Source organism: Microtus oregoni, unplaced genomic scaffold (genome assembly GCF_018167655.1).
Source record: "Microtus oregoni isolate MIOR12 unplaced genomic scaffold, Mior012 000048F_ref0000485, whole genome shotgun sequence".
Taxonomy (NCBI): Eukaryota; Metazoa; Chordata; class Mammalia; order Rodentia; family Cricetidae; genus Microtus; species Microtus oregoni.
The window spans coordinates 6364603-6380746 of record NW_024543222.1 but is presented as its reverse complement, the minus strand read 5'-3'; the positions used below and the strand labels follow the sequence as shown (position 1 = coordinate 6380746).

The following is a 16144-nucleotide window of genomic DNA, read 5'->3' as shown; positions in this document are numbered from 1 at the left end:
GATGGTGACAAGCCATGGCCGCTACTTTTTGATCTAAGATGTTCACAGCACATTCTGGCCTCTGGTTTCTGTCACCCCCAGTATTTCCTCAATCATTCCATTCAACCAAACCTCAACTTCTTTTCACCTAAAGACTTTTTTGTTTTCGAGACAGGGTTTCTCCCTGTAGTTCTGGCTGTCCTCAAACTCACTTTGTAGACCAGGCTGTTCTCGAACTCACAAGATCCGCCTACTTCTGCCTCAAGAGTGCTGGGACTAAGGGCATGTCATCCACCTACCCCACCCATCTCCAGGCAGGCTAAACACTTTTTTAAAGAAGAAAAAAGTAAACTAAGATTTTAAAAGAAACGTTATCAGAACTCAAGCCTAATCATGACAGGAACATACTCTAGATTTGTTTATTAGCTGGTCCTGAAACACAAAGGTCAGTGCCCCCATTGGTGACATTGGATTATTAGCTCAGAGTCTAGATATGAGCCAAACCCTGTTAGTGGAACCAAATACAGCAGGATGTGTTTAGTGTCTAAGAACCCAGATGTCTGTCACCATAGCACGACAACTGTTCGGAGCCAGAATGTTTAGGCAGCATGATTCACCAACAGCACTTTAACCTTGAGTCCTATTATCAATCCCAACTTCACCAAAATATATATATATATATATATATATATATATATCCCCCAAAGCAGAGTACTCTTTCTGGAAAACATAAAATGCAAAACACTTTGAGTGTGCTTCCCACCTTTACCTCACTCTCCTCCCCTCACAGCCTTGTAGAAGAACAGTTTCTAGCACACAGAGATGGCACAGCGGTTAAGAGCACTGGCTATTCTTCCAGAGGTTCTGAGTTCAATTCCCAGAAACCACATAGTGGCCCACAGATGAGATCTGGTACCCTCTTTTGGCCTTTCTTTTAAAAATAATGTAAAATAAAAACCCTGTAACAAGGGATCTGTGGCTGGGCAGTGGCGGTGCATGCCTTTAATCCCAAAACAAAAAGGGGATCCATGTACATACGCTGTACACACTCTGCTGTCTAGAGCTGCAAATATGCCTCCCATAAACCACCAGGAAATGTAAAATTAGAGGATTCAAAGATGGCTTCCAAAGTCCAAGAAACGATTATAAATAAATGGGGTGGGGGTGGGTGAAAATGAACATGTGCACACTGCTTACCTGACAGGACAGACAGTCCGTCCCTATCTTCCTCAAAGAGGCTTTGATTCAAAAGTAGAAATACAGGTTGCCTAGTGTGCCAGCACATAACTGCAACCCCGGCACTAAGGGAAAGGACAGCCACAAACTTGAGGCCAACCAGGTTTGGGTTCCAGGCTAGCCAGGGCTACTCATCAAAACTCTGCCTTAAGATAATGATGCAAAGAAGCAAGTAAAGGCAAGTGAGGTGTTCTTGGAAAAATGAACTTCTTCCAATTAATGGAGACCAGGTCATGCAGCTGAGCCTGCGGTCATTCTGCCTACCTCTGTGTCCCAGGAGTCCTGGAAGATGGGGTTCCTACTGCTTCTTTTGGTCTGGGGTGGTAGGTGGTTGTCATCATCATTGCCATTTCTTCTCCTTTTCCTAAAATTTAAACACAAAGAAGAAAAATAAGCAGTTAGGGAGCTTGCAGATACTTCAATTATAAACCACAACAACACACACAAAAAAGCACCCTCTAGGCTAAAAATATTAATCTACCACTGTTGGACCCTAGAGTCCAAACACTGAGGAGGAGTCACTCCAAGAGACCACCTCTCACACCACAGCTGATGTAAAAGCATGAGGATTTTTATTAATTCTGTTATGACAGGGTCTTTCAGCATTTGTGAGGCCAGAAAAACCCCAAAGAGCTGGTACAGGCTACTTTTAAAGGAAAAAGCCACAGAAGCAAGGTGGGTGTCTGGGGGTTGTTCTTTGATTATTATGTTTGGCTTATTCAAAAGGGCTATTACCAATAATTGGCTGGAGAGCGGTTGCCAGGTAAGATAAAACATCTAAGGGTCACCTTGACCTCTTTTGCAGGGGCTGAATCAAATCAAGTCTCCAGGAGGCCTCCCACCTGGCACATACATCAGGAACTGGGTCAACATCTTAAAGGTTATCTGCCCCAGTTTCTGGAGAACATTCATAAAGACTAACTGTTAGATTCCTGGTTGGGGGGGGGGCACTACAGCTGAGAGGCCTCAGAGTTGTCAGAAATGGCTTTAGAGTTGTTTTAAGAGTTCTACTACAACCACGACACCCCAGTGGGAGAATTCTAATATTTCAATGCTGGACACTAAGCGGAGACAGCTAGTGAGGCCGAGTCTTACGGAGAAAGACTAGTTTCCAAACACCTGCTGGGAACAGAGAAACAGGAGGGTACCAACTCAGTCTCCTTTGCCACAAATCCTAAAATTGTAACTCTAACCCCATCCACTCCCTGCCCCACGGAGCACTGACGTGAGGACGCTGACTGCCTGTTTGTCCTGAAATACACACAACATGCTGCCATACAGAATGCAGAGGTGAGAGGTCCTAAGGCCCTGCTGGGGTGGGGTGGGGTGGCAGTTTCTTTTCTGAGCCATCACTGAAAACGCTTGGCTACACCACTATCACCGTTACATCACTGCGCTGGGCTGTCACTCAGTGACAGAATATTCTGGTTAAAACTGCCAGGTAAAAGGGGGAGAATAAATCACATCTTTCTCCAGCAAGTGCTTTCAGTCAGTATAAGAGAATATATGTTTATTTAAACTATCTACAAGAATTAGGGCTATCAGAAGGATTTTAATCCCAAACTAGAAAACAGGAATAAATCAAAGGAGGAAGAGCTCCAGACCCAACTGCCTGGGATAACCTGCCAAAATGGCAGCCACTAATAATGTGGCCATTTAAATTTAAATAAAACAAAATTTAAAATCCACATCCTGCTGGGTGTGATGGCCTGCATGTCTAATCCCAGAATTCAGGAAGCAGAGGCAGGAAAATCACTGCAAGTTCAAGGCCTGTTCTGTACAGTGAGCTCCAGGTCAGCAATCTAAGTCTGTCTCAAAAAAAGCAAAATTAATTAATTTAAAAATAAAAAAATCTAGTTACTGCCAGGCACAGTGGCTATGCCTACAATGCCAGCAAGCAGGGAGCTGAGGCAGGACAATCACTGCACATTTGAGGCCAGCCTGGCCACATTGTGAGACCTTATCTCCTTACACTGAGCAGCAGTCTCTTCGCTACAGAAGCTCTACTGGATCACCATATGGAGCTTTGACTCAGCACAGAGTGCCAGGCGCATCTCATCACCAGTATACAGAGAATGGCCAACAAAACAAAACAAAAACAGGCTGTGCTCAACCCTGTCATCAGCCAGCACCTCCTTCAGGTTACTTCACACAGCTACCCCAGACTCGGACATGCCACCTACTACCTTCCCAGTCTCACCGCTCAACTATGACCAAGCACTCACTGGACCACTCAGAGTGCCAGGACTCACTCATCCCAAGATGTGTCTAATGCCAGCCCCTGCTGCTCTTACACCAGCCTTCAGTACTGAAGCTAACTTCCTCACAGGCTGAGTCATGAGAGGCTGGCTGCAGCCCTGCAGCTACTGCTGCTGTAGCCATGCCCAGCATAAATACTGTGGGAGCACACAATCCCTAACATCTTCATGCACAACCACAGTTAACCACATAGAACGATTTCCAGGACAACCAGGGCTACACAGTGACCCCCCCAAAAAACAAACAAATACAAAGCAAAAAAAAAAAATCAAGAATAAAATTTATCAAAGACCACAGACAGGAACTCCTGCTTCACTGGGGGAAAAGAAAGACTAATTTATTTTGGAAAATGTTATAAAACAGGTAACTTACTTGGGGATGTAAAGTAAAGCAATGTTTGCTGGGAGTCATGACAGTCAAAGAAAAACTCAGAGGCAGTAGACTGGCCCCAAACGTCTATTATCAGTACGCCAACAGCTGGTTATGCTTGGGGCTGCTGAGTCACTCCCACCAAACTTTATGAGCCTGACCAAAAACTATTATGTCCTCATCGGTAGCAGGGCATGCTTCCTCCCGGTAATGAGACTAGCAGAAGGGCTGCTCTCTAGTTCCCATCTATCTACCCCTGAGAAAGCCATGTGAGAGAGCTGTCAGTTTTCTCACGGTACAAGTGCCATCTCTGGGGCCTTTGAGTTGTCCTCTCCTTTGGGTAGTAATGAGTTAAGAATGAGCTCTACGAATCCTCCATTTTCGTTGTTCTTGGTTGTTATTAGATAACTAGAAGCAGCTTTCAATCGCCTTATTAGTAAGGCGCCCTGTAACTGATCAGATTCTCTCCTTTCCACCTAGGTAAAGAAAACTGTTGGACATCTATTACCCCAAGGATGGCGGACTCCATCACTTTCCTTATTTCTCTTCTGTCCTATCTTGCTGGTCCTCTGGAGAACCTAGGCAGATGGAATCAGAGTACAGAAACTGCCTCTCAAATGGTTTTGTGTGTCTGTTTGTTTATTTGTTTGTTTGTTTGTTTTGAGACGAGGTCTCACTATGTAGCCTGGCTGGCCTGGACATCACGTTGGCCTCAAATGCAGATTATCTGTCTTATGAGTGCTGGCTGGGATTAAAAGCAAGTGTAACTACACCTCATGTCATGTGTTTCTTTAAATGAGTTTACTTCTTGCTGTGGGGCATCTCTCCCCACGATTCATACGTAAAAATTAGGGATGTGTGGTAAGTCAGGCTTTCTTACCACACACATGCCCACCCTTCTACAACCTGCACAGTCGACTGTCAAAGTCTGAAAAAAGTCTGAGCTCAGCTCTTTATCTTTTAACTGAGGGACCAGATTCAGAGACAGGAACTGCCTTGGAGATAAAGACACTGTAGCTGGCCAAGCTAGCTCATGGGTGAAGAGAAAAGTAGGCAAGAAAGATCTGTCCTCACTAAAGGGCTTATTTTAAAGAAGTCACCAGAAGATAGAAACACACTACGACTCCTGTAAATTAGATATATAAAAGAACTTACAGTCAGTAACTCAGATTATTAGCTTACAGCACTATATAAAAAAATCTACATTCAGTACAAACTCAGACCACTAACTTACAGCACTATATTAAAGTATCTACAGTCAGTACAAACTCAGATTACTAGTTTACAGAACTATAGAAAAGAATCTAGCTGGGCGGTGGTGGCGCATGCCTTTCATCCCAGCAGAGGCGGAGGCAGGCGGATCTCTGAGTTCAAGGCCAGCCTGGTCTACAAGAGCTAGTTCCAGGACAGGCTCCAAAGCCACAGAGAAACCCTGTCTCAAAAACCAAAAACAAACAAACAAACAAATAAATAAATAAAAAATCTATTCCTGGTAGAAAACGCTGGGGTTTGTCAGGTGAGGGAGACTTTCCAAGAGAATCTAAATAATGGCAGTCAGCTCAGGCTTACTAATCCTAAAGAGGTGACTGTAGCTGGACCATAAATCATCTTCAATAATTGGCAAGATTATGACCTCATGCCATCTGCACAATCAGTAAGATTAAACCTTTAGGTACTGCATCAATGCCAAAGACCAGATGATAATTTTGATAGGCACCTTGTAATTTCCAGTTTAGCTTGAACATCTTGTTCACACAAGTACAGACTTTCTGCCACAATTTCTACATAAACAAAATCAACAATTCAATTCCGTCTAGGGACCTCTAGATTTTCAACACTGGACCGAATATGCGCAGGATGTTGGTGAGTTCAATCCCAAGAAATAACTATTTCAAGGAGAAGTCTTGGAAAACAGTGATTACATTCACAACCAATGAATGCATGTAATAAGATACAGGGCTTGGGGGAGATGCTCAAGACTGAAAAATAGTTGTTGCTGGTGCAGGGGACTGAGGTCTGGTTCCTAGCATCCACATGTTGGCTCACATCCAACTACAGCCCTAGGTCCAGGAGATCCGATGCCCTCCTCTTGTTTCTATGGACACGCGTGGTCTATGTATGTACACGCAAGCAAAACACCCATACATCTAAAAATAAATAAAATCTTTTAAAAGAGAAAATAAAAAAGCAATGCTATGATGCACCTGAAACTACTATGGAATAAAGAGACGTGAATCTGGATAAACTTAAATAATTAAACGACGCTCTCTGAGTCTATTCTTCATGAGAAAAACCAGAAAGTAAAACTTATACAGGTCGTCGAGCTCCGTAGTTAGAGGTGACTTTCTAATAAGAAATAATGCGGGCCCTCTTCATTCTGAGGCAGGGCATCCCAACTTACTTCTTCCCACCTTCTTGAGAAGGGAAAAAGAAACCTCCTCTGCGTGGGGGCCTAAAGCTCTCAGAGGCCGCCTGGGGCCTGAGGCTACGCTCAGGGGAGAGGCAAACGAGCTTTAACTCGCAATGTTTTCCACCTCTCGCCTCAAAGCCAAACGGCTCCTCAGCCAGACAGTTTAGAATGCTGCCTGTTAATGTCACAACCGAGAGTGGGTCACGACCCTCCCGGGTCCATCTGCCCTTCTGGGTTAACAACAGCTCAGGAGACAGAGCTGCGAACGGCCCTAAGCCCTCCCCCATCTGCAGGGCTAAGCCCAACCCCCGCCTTTCCCCTGACCTTGGGGCGCCAGCATCTCCCCGCCCCGTCGCGTCCCGTCCCCCTCGGAGGCGCCTTCTTGGGGGGCTGGCCTCTTCAAGCTCAGTTAGTCCTTACCCCCACCCCCCGCCGCCACCACCGCCCGCCTAAATTTAGGACAGGAAAGCTTTAGGTCCACCGTCTGTCTTATAGAACCGAACAAACCTCATTCCAAAGTGGAAAGGGCAGAAGTCGAAGAAAACCAGAAAAAGACGGAGGAGGAGTAGACCTGGATTCCAGAGAGTCACCTCTCTGGCTCCCCGCAGGGTCCAGGTGTCAGAGGCGGCGCAACCTTCTCCCCGCCTCCTCCGACCGCAGAGCGACGCAGACGGGGCCTCGCAGCACCCCGGCTTCGTGCGCCCCTCGGCTCCATCGCGCAGGGATCCTCGGCCGAGGGGCCGCGGGGAGAGTGAGTGGGTCCCTTCGCTCACCTGGGGCGGAGGCGCTCGCTCATGGCCGCTGGTGAAGGCGAGCGACGCGGCTGCGCCGCCCCGCGCCGACAGCGAACGGACGGGGTTGTGTTCCCGCGACCGCCACGCCCACCCCCACGGGCCTGGGCTCTGGCAGCCGCGCGGGTAGAGGCTGCGGGCGCTGAGTACCCCTCAGGCCGACCCGTACCACCGCGACTTCCGGCGTCTCCTCCGCGCCCCCCCATGTCGCAGGCGCCGTGGTACCGTCCTCCTGCGGCTGCGCAGTGGCGGGGACGCCGTTGGCCCCGCTCACCCACGACCCCGCCCCCAGGAAGAGGCGTGTCCGGAGAGGGAAAAACAGACCGGGCACTTCCAGGACCCCGTGTAGGTGTCCGAGGCATCGGCCTGTTCAAAAACAAACCGGGACAAGCTGTAAAAGTCAAGCCGGATTTGAATACATTAAATTATTGGAACACCAACTGATACGTGTATCTGTGTTAAATCTCTATGCGGTGGAAAATGAAAAGGAAAAGAGCTGGGCGAGCTCCATCAGGCACTGAAGCGGACGGCCACAGGCTGTGGGTTCGATGGTGGGAAGGCGGTGTGAGTCCCGAGTTCGAAGGGAGCGCCGCGTGGAACTTTGCGTCTCGAGCGGTGCGGAGCCGGTTCGGTGGAGTGTCCAAGGGCTGGGCTGTTTCCCACGACCTTTTCTGTAGGTCGGGAGTGCAGATCAGGAGAACGGACTAACGGAGTCCCAGCCCCGACGGGGAGCGGTCCCGCCCACCTGCTGGAAGAGGCCGGGCAGAACGGTGTGGGGAAGCCGGCAGGCGTGGGAACGCCTTGCTCGTGGCGAGGTGAGCGTGATCAGGGGAAATCACGAGGTCCCAGCGGGGCGTGTGGGGCGCGCACCTGTCATCCCAGCCCTTGGGAGGTGGAGGTTGGAGGACCGGCAGGTCAAAGTCATTCTCGATTGTGAAACGAAGCTAGCCTGGCCTACTTGAGACCTTGTCTCGGATTTTGAATGTTTGGTTTTATTTTTTCGAATAAGTGTACTCTGGGCCCGGAATACTTGGGGAAGTTTTGACTCTGATTTTCAGAAGCATCCCCAGTTGTATAGGAATCAGTCAGTACTTGGCCACCTTTTGCATCAGCTCTCCAGTTTTAATCTTTATAGAAGTTGACGTTCAAAGTTTCTGCCAAACACGTGAACAGTGATCCACAAACATGGGGGTCTTGTAGAGGTCAGGCATACTAACACAAGTCTTTAATCCCAGTACTCGGGAAGCAGAGGCAAGCCAGTCTATGTGAGTTCAAGACCAGCTTGGTCTGCTTAGCGAGTTCCAGGGCAGACAAGGCTACACACTGAGATCAAATATCCCGCAATACTTAACTGCTCTTAAAAGCCCTAAGGAGTTCCTCTTCTAATGTTTAAGGGTTTTTCAACAATTTCATTAAATTTATGTAACCTCCACTTGGCATAAATAACAAAATTGAATTCTGGCTGACATTGTTAATGTCTTTTCCATTGGCTAAGCATTAGTTTATTAGACTTAAATCTTTTGGTTTAGTTTTGCTGTGGTTATTGTTTGGGGTGGGGTTGTTGTTTTGTTTTGTTGGTGGTGGGTTTTTTTATTTTTATCTATTTATTTATTTTGAGATGGTCTCATTATGTAACTCTGGCTTTCCTGGAACTTCGTAGGCCAGAGTGAATCTGAGGCCAGCCTGGGCTTCACAAGAACCTATCTTTTGTTTTGTTTTTGTTGCTTGAAACGGGGTTTCTCTGTGTAGCTTTGGAGCCTGTCCTGGAACTCGCTCTGTAGACCAGGCTGGCTTCATAATCACAGAGATCCACCTGCTTCTGCCTCCCAAGTGCTGGGATTAAAGGCTTGCACCACCACCGCCTGGCAAGATCTCTTTTCTTTAAGATGTATGTATCTATTATGTAGTGTTCCTCCTGTATGCCAGAAGACGGCACCAGATCTCATTATAGATGGTTGTGAGCCACCGTGTGGGTGCTGGGAATTGAACCCAGGTTCTCTGGAAGAGCAGCCAGTGCTCTTAACCATTGAGCCAAGAAAAGCAAACAAAATAAGGAGTTAAAATTCATGCCTAAAGCCGGGCGGTGGTGGCGCACGCCTTTAATCCCAGCACTCAGGAGGCAGAGGCAGGCGGATCTCTGTGAGTTCGAGGCCAGCCTGGTCTACAAGAGCTAGTTCCAGGACAGGAACCAAAAAGCTACGGAGAAACCCTGTCTCGAAAAATAAAAAAATAAAAAAAAATCATGCATAAAATGATTACCTGTGTTCTTCATTGTTTTCCCAGAAAGAGGATGGCTGATGCTAGCCCCGGGATGGAGGTGTGTCCTTATTGTAAGAAGCCATTTAAGCGATTAAAATCCCACTTGCCACACTGTAAGATGATGGGACCGCCCATATCTGCTGATCAAAAAGTTTATCAGTCCAAGCCAGCTTCACTTTCACATGCTAAAAAAGAGGCGAGGCCTACCAAAGACCTAACCAGAGCTAAAAGGAGAGAGCAAGAGACAGAGGGTGCAAAAAGAAATGCCCCCTCAGAAAAGGGCAGCCCAGAATGGACGGCTACCACCCTTCCACTGACAGCAGGTGTCCTGGAAAGAGCGGGTACAACAGAGGCAGGAGGAAAAACCAATGATCAAAATCAGCCCCCCTTCCAAGTTCTCAGTCACGCCAAGATAAAGGTGACTCTGCAGAGAGCCACAACCCCTCAGTCTCGTGCATCAGAGGCCACCTCTCCCAAGAGAGAACTTGCCGAAGATGTGACTGGATCCAAGGGAGGTCTGTGTCATCCCTCAGAAACAGAAGGATTGCTGGTTGGCTCGGTGGAACCAGTTTTATCTGATCAAGGTAAAAAATATTCCTCAACTCAGCATCATGCTAAACTGGCCACTTCTGCAAGTCTGAAATTGGACACAGTCGATCCCCAAAGACAGAAACCTCTGGCAAAATTATTAGACGTGCCTGTTAGTGATTGTCATTCACCAAAGAATAGTAACCATGGGGTTCAGAGAGGCCAACCCTTGATATTGAACAAGGAAAGCAATTCCCAAGGTGGAGACCACATCTCAGAAGTCTCTCCCTACCCTGGCAATGCTGAGACCCAAAATAAGTCAGAATCACTCCTCTTGGACCTTCACCCCGCTCCACTGGGTAAAACACTAGTCAGAGAGCACCAGGAGCTCCACCTCGGAACAGAGTTGCGCCAGCACAACAGAAATCCTGAGAACAGCATGTCTGCCACAGAAGCACAGGCACAAGCTTGCTCGGGCCGTGATAATAAGGACCCCATTTTACCCACAAAGGCAAAAACACAGGCGGCCCTGGCACTTTTGAACGTACTTACTCCACCAGAGGGAACTTCAAGGAAGCTTCTCTCTGTACCAGAATCAGGGCATCAGTGCCTCGCCTCTCCAGTTGTGAAGTCTCCTCCAGAAGTCTCTGCCATAACACTATTAGTGGGAAGCAAGAGGGATGTTTTGGAACCCGTGTCTTTCCGCCAACCCCATGCACCCCAGACAGGGTACCAGGTACCGTCATATTCAGCTCAGTACCCGGTGTCTAAATGCTCCCTCGTCAGTCATGTTGCTATTGCGGACTCAGAGGCTCTTCCCCGGTCTGTGGGACTCGAGTGGTTTCCAGAACTCTATCCAGGTTACATCGGTCTAGGAGTGTTGCCAAGGGGACCTCAGCATTGGAACCCAGTGGCTCAGATGCCTCCCCCTGCCACTTCCCAGGGTGTGAGTGTCTCGAAAGGTAAGCAGGCTCATTTGTGAGGACCACCCTGCCCCTCCAGAATGTTCTGCACCTTTGAAATAGGGCTGACAGTCCTTGTTTTCATTCAGTTAACTTAGCCACACCTACACAGTCTACCCCACGCTTGACTTAACTGACAGAAGAGACCTCTCAGTCCAGAGTCAACTGGAATGTTTCTTCTCCCTTCTCCATCGAGAGTTGAGGGTTAGACTGGGCCAGGCTGCTGATCCTGACAGCAGCTGCGTTTCTATACTGGGAAGAGGCCTAACAGAAATTGGATGGGCAAGCTGAGCGTGGTAACGCACGCTTTTAATTCCGGGCCCTTGGACACAGAGGCAGGCTGATCTTTGAGTTCAAGGCCAGCCTGATCTACATAATGAGTTCCAGGACAGCCAGGGGTACGTAGTCTTGAAGAAAAAGAAAAGAAATTGGATGGGAAAGGCTATAAGGGATAAGAGCCCAGTGTCCGGAGCGGCACGTAGGAAAGAAAGGCCTGTGGGTGCAGTGCCCGTGGCCTCTGCGCTCCATCCGTGATCATAGCTCAGATTTTTTTTGTGTATGTTTCTCCGAACCTGTACCTGGAAGTGAACCCAGCTTGAACAACAGAGGAAAAACGAAGTCCATGGTCCCCAACACCGCTGAGACCCCGGCCCAACAGTGGCAGTTTCTAGAGGGTACATGTTGTGTTTTGAGTTGAGCTACATCTCCAGGCTTTATGATCGGTCTTTTTCTGTTCATTTTGTTTGTTTTCAAGTATGTGAAAGTTTGGGGTAAAATGTGCACACGAGTGCAGTGCCTGTAGAGGCCAGAAGAGGGCATCAGAGACCCTGGAACTGGAGTTATAGGTGGTTGCGAGCTACTAGATGTGGGTGCTGGGAACTGAACCCAGGTCCTCTTCAGCACTGCAGCCATCTCTCCAGCCCCATGATTTTTCTTTTTCTTGTTGGTTTTTAAGAGACTTTGACCTTGCACAAATACATACTGTGTGATTCCTTGGACACCAGTATGCTTTTGTTTTTAAAGATTTTTTTATGTATATGTGTGGTAATTCATGTGAGTTCATGTGTCATGTGCCACATGCATACAGTTGCCCATGGAAGCCAGAAGAGGGTGTCTGATTGCTAGGAATCATATTTCAAAATGGTTTAAGTCACTACAGGGATGCTGGGAACCAAAACTGAGTCCTCTGCAAGAGTAGCAAGTGCTCTTTACTGCTGAGCTCTCTGTCCCAGCCCCCATGTATAATATGATCATTTGAGTGTTTTTATATTCACCTGCTGACTCCATCTATCTTAATTTATCCTTTGTCCTGACAAACCAAACTGAGATCAGAAAACCACGGCCAGTTGGGATCCCCTTCTGGCTTGAACACAGAGGAAAACGTGAAAGAGAAACACGTGCCTTCTTTTCTGGTTCTACTTGTTAGTCACACGTCAGCATAAATAGGACGGTTCAGCCGAGGCCTGGCTGAACCATACCAGACATACCAGATAAGATGACTGACAGGGAGTAGGGGTATGTGTGACGATCGTCCCTAAGCTCAGATCCACAGTGCTCCAGAGCGACAGCGTCTTGAGTGCTGATGTGGGTACCTGCAGTCCTGGGGAGGAGATGATCCCAAGCCTAGCTGCACATAGGCGGTCGCAGTCCAAACAGGCATGCTTAAAAAAAAAAAATCTTCAGAATATACTGACAGGGTTTGTCAGACAAATTCATCAGAAGCGAAGATGGATTTGGGGGCTGTGGATGCAACTCAGTGGTAGAGGGCAGGCAGACATGCATTTTTACTGTGTGTAGGGTCCTGGGCTCAGTCGCCAGTGGGGCAGGGGAGCAGAGAACAGAGAGATTCCATAGTTGGTTCTGGTTTGGGGCCTAAGACAGTTCATTGTACACATGTAGATGGTTCAAGATTGTTTTCAGGCCCAAATCTAAACTCTTCAGTGCAGGCATTTCAGGATACTCAACCTGTAGTAGAAATAGCTACTTCTTGCTAAAATCTCAGCAGATGATAAGCCGTGGTTTGACCAGGCATGTGCACGCAGAAGGGGCAGCTGATGGGTCTATCACAGTACAGGGTCTCTGAGGAGGATTTCACTTCAGTGTGTGGTGTAACTGCATCCCAGTGAGGTGCTCATTGACCCTCCTGTCGGGGTGTGCTTTTCCTGAGGGCTAGCCATGGGGCCCCGCAGCTGCACAGTGGGAAGGGGCGATTCTAGATGGACTATCACAGCGACTTCTGTTTGGAACCGTAGTTCCCTGGTTGGGACGAAGTTTGGCTGATAGCTGGAGTTCCGAAGCCCCGGCGCACACAACTTCCAGCTTCCCTCTTATGAGGCTCCTGGGAGCCGTGCACAAAGGTGAGGATGCTGTCACTGACTGGTGGGTTCTCTCGCTGGCCCCAGGCTTGTGGAGAAGTTTCTCCACTGTAGGTTGTTAAGCCAAGAAGAGAAAGGAGTGGTTGTCGTTCTCCGTGTTTCCGTTTCAGAGTCGAGTGTCGTTCGGGACCCCAAAGCTAACAGAGCAGCAACTCTTCCTAAAAGACAGCCCTGCCACCTGTCCCTAACCACTCCTTCCTCACAGTGATCAGCCTAGGCAATGCTGAACCTCAGCTAACCAATCGTCTCCACTTTGCATTGCTCCAGAGTTTAACCCAACTCCCAACGTGGGAACACGTGATTTGAATTTACTCAAGTTCTCCATAGCTGAACCTTGCTGCCAGCTATGGAAATGTATATACTTTGTATAACCCACACTCATATAGGCCCAGAAGTTCTGTGAGTTAGAGTTCATTGCACAGTCTAGCAGGACTGACTTGAATGGTGTGCACATCCTGGGCCATGCCCCGGCCACTAACCATGTGATCTACCCCCCCCCCCCCCCCCCTGCACAGGCTGGGTGATGTGCAACGCCACCATAAAGAAGAGCAGCGTCGGGAGCCTCACCATGCTCTTCGCTGGCTACTTCATCCTGTGTTGTAACTGGAGCTTCAAGCGTCTGAGTAAGCCATCGTAATAAGTAGCCTAAGTGACTCGTCACCTCCCTTTGGGCTCTGGTGGTAGTATCCGGGAGCCCTGATGTCGCTGGGTCTCTTGGGCTCCATTAAAGGTCCGCAAGATTTGAGTTATATTTACATGGCTGCTCTCGCTGCCCATTAGTGATACCTGTGATGGACCAGAGGCCTTCAGTTGGTGGGTTGGTTTGCTTTTCCTGCTTTAAACTGTTCCCCGCTAGGGGGAGGCGCCGTCTTTTGTGCCTGAGAACCCCCTTTCCACAGTGGACTAGAAGGGCTTTCTGCCACCTAGAGCAGGAGGAACAGAACAGACCATGTGTTTAAGATGCTTAAGCAGCTTCAGCCTTTTGTTCACCAGGTCTCCCTGTGCAGGTCAGGCTAGACCCAGACTCAGACCCCAGCCCTGACCTCTGCCCTGAGCTCTCATCCCCCTTCCTCAGCCTGTGAGTGCTAGGGTTACAGGTACGTGCCACCACACCTGGCTAGAGTCTGCTTGTTGTTGTTGTTTTGTTTTGATTCAAGTCAGGGTTTCTCTGTGTAACAGCTCTGGCTGTCCTAGAATTCACTTTGTAAACCAGGCCTGCCTCTGCCTCCCTAGTGCTGAAATTAAAGGCGTGCACCGCTACCACCACCGCCCAGCTTTTTTTGTATTTTAATTTAATTCTTTTTTTTTAATTTTTTTTTGTGTATGAGTATTTTGCCTGCAAGTATGTCTATGTCTGTATACAAAGTACGTGACTGGTGTCCGTGGAGACCAGAGAAGGCATCTGATCCTCTGAAACTAGAGTTACAGATGGTTTTGAGCTGCCTTGTAGGTGCTGGGAATCTAACCCAGGACCTAAGGAAAATCCAACAAGCGCTTTTAACTTGTGAGCCATCTCTCCAGCCACTGAGTCTGGCTGCCTTCAATGTTTACAACCAAGCTCCCTGAACCAGACACGGTTCATGCCTGTGATCCCATCGTTCAAGAGGCTAGTGTGGGAGGGTAATGAGTTCAAAGCTGGTTTAGACTACGCACACGTGGTGCCCTGTCTGAAAATCAAACTGTATCGCCTGCTATAGTTGTGCTCATACGAAGTCCTGACAGGAGGAAAATGTCCAAGATAACTTTCGTTCATTTAAACATATCTGGAGGCTGGAGAGTTGGTTCAGTGGTTAGAACACTTGTCGTTCTTAAAGAGGATCCAGGTTCAGTTCCCAGCATCCACATGGCAGCTCAGAGACATTCCTAACTTCAGTTCTGAGGAGTCCAACACCCTCTTCAGACTTCTGCAGGTACCAGGCACACATGTACTGCAAAAAAAAAAAAAAAAAAAAAAAAAAAAAAAAAACTCCCCAGCACTGGGAGGCAAAGGCAGGCAAAATTCTGAGTTCATGGCCAGCCTGGTCTAAAAAAAAAAAAAAAAAAAAAAAAGACTCCGGATTTAGAAAGAAAAAACTCATGGTTCATAGGAAACTACCCCCAAGAAAGTTTAGTATTTTTTCATAATTTAAGAGGTGGCAGGAGCCTAGGCTATTTCAGATGAAAACTCAGTGTACTGACTCAGTCCCTGTCTGGAGAGTCAGGGTGAGAGGTGACTGAGCAAAAGGGGCCTGCAGCACACCTGCATGCTGAGCATCTTGCCATAGACACAAGTTCTCCTTGTAGCACGCAGTGGGCCATTTGTGAAACACGGGATCCCGATACAAACAAGAAGCCTAGAAGCAGAATCCCATCTCTCTAAAGACAGTGCTTGCTCCCAGGCGAGCCAATCCAAAGGTATTAGTCACGTGGCATTTTAATGTCTAGCCCAGGTTGACCTTGTCCTACCTCTGCCCCCAGTGCTGCTGGTGCCACGCACCTGACCTGGACATTTTTTTTTTCATCTCTGAAGACTGAAGCAGGATGTTCTTAGGCCCAAGAAGATTCCTAAATGTATGAAACAAAAGTATTTAAAAAGCAAAGATAAAAAACAGCCAGTAAGGGCTGGAGAGACGGCTCAGTGGTTAAGAGCACTGCCTGCTCTTCCAAAGGTCCTGAGTTCAATTCTCAGCAACCACATGGTGGCTCACAACCATCTGTAATGAGATCTGGTGCCCTTTTCTGGCCTGCAGACATACACACAGACAGAATATTGTATACATAATAAATAAATATTTTAAAAAAAAAAAAAACAGCCAGTAAGACACGTCTTCCCAGGTTCTCATCTTTGTCTCTGTTTGTCCCAAGAGCTGCAGCGCTGGCGCAAGTAATGCCGACCGAGCACGTCCGAGAGCCACGGAGGGTGTGACAGAGAAGCTGCAGAGCGGACGAAACACTCGAAGTTGCTGCGGACAGAGAGGGTGCCAATAATAAAACTAC

The 16144-nt window shown here is 47.9% G+C and overlaps 2 protein-coding genes across 5 annotated transcripts in view; one reads left to right on the top strand and one right to left on the bottom strand.

Annotated features, from left to right (window-relative positions):
- Fam104a (family with sequence similarity 104 member A) overlaps positions 1-7338 on the bottom strand; it is a 21265-nt gene extending 13927 nt beyond the window's left edge. Inside the window, exons 1-2 of one of the 2 annotated variants that reach the window (XM_041635713.1) lie at positions 7027-7338; positions 1480-1497 (exon numbers count right to left, since the gene is read on the bottom strand). In XM_041635713.1, the coding sequence (XP_041491647.1) occupies positions 1480-1497; positions 7027-7250 (242 nt within the window). In that variant the 5' untranslated portion in view covers positions 7251-7338. Of the gene's footprint in view, positions 1-1479; positions 1580-7026 lie in introns of both variants that reach the window. The other variant, XM_041635712.1, reaches the window with a different exon arrangement.
- Positions 6784-16144, top strand: CUNH17orf80 (chromosome unknown C17orf80 homolog). 3 transcript variants are annotated; one of them, XM_041635702.1, is made up of 5 exons: positions 6786-7859; positions 9328-10793; positions 13046-13150; positions 13684-13808; positions 16013-16124. In XM_041635702.1, the coding sequence occupies exons 2-4, from the start codon at positions 9335-9337 to the stop codon at positions 13803-13805; spliced, it is 1686 nt and encodes a 561-aa protein (XP_041491636.1). In that variant the 5' UTR covers positions 6786-7859; positions 9328-9334; the 3' UTR covers positions 13806-13808; positions 16013-16124. The 3 variants fall into 3 exon arrangements, with proteins under 3 accessions (XP_041491637.1, XP_041491636.1, XP_041491635.1); XM_041635701.1 differs by having other exon boundaries at positions 6788-7859; positions 13684-13791; positions 16013-16144; XM_041635703.1 differs by lacking the exon at positions 13046-13150 and having other exon boundaries at positions 6784-7859; positions 13684-13791; positions 16013-16144.

Coding starts and splice junctions, on each gene's coding strand:
- CUNH17orf80 (XM_041635701.1), top strand. CDS start 9,335: ATGGCTGATGCTAGCCCCGGGATGGAGGTGTGTCCTTATTGTAAGAAG. Junction 10,794..13,045: donor GGGTGTGAGTGTCTCGAAAG/GTAAGCAGGCTC, acceptor TTGGAACCGTAG/TTCCCTGGTTGGGACGAAGT. Junction 13,151..13,683: donor CCTGGGAGCCGTGCACAAAG/GTGAGGATGCTG, acceptor CCCCCTGCACAG/GCTGGGTGATGTGCAACGCC.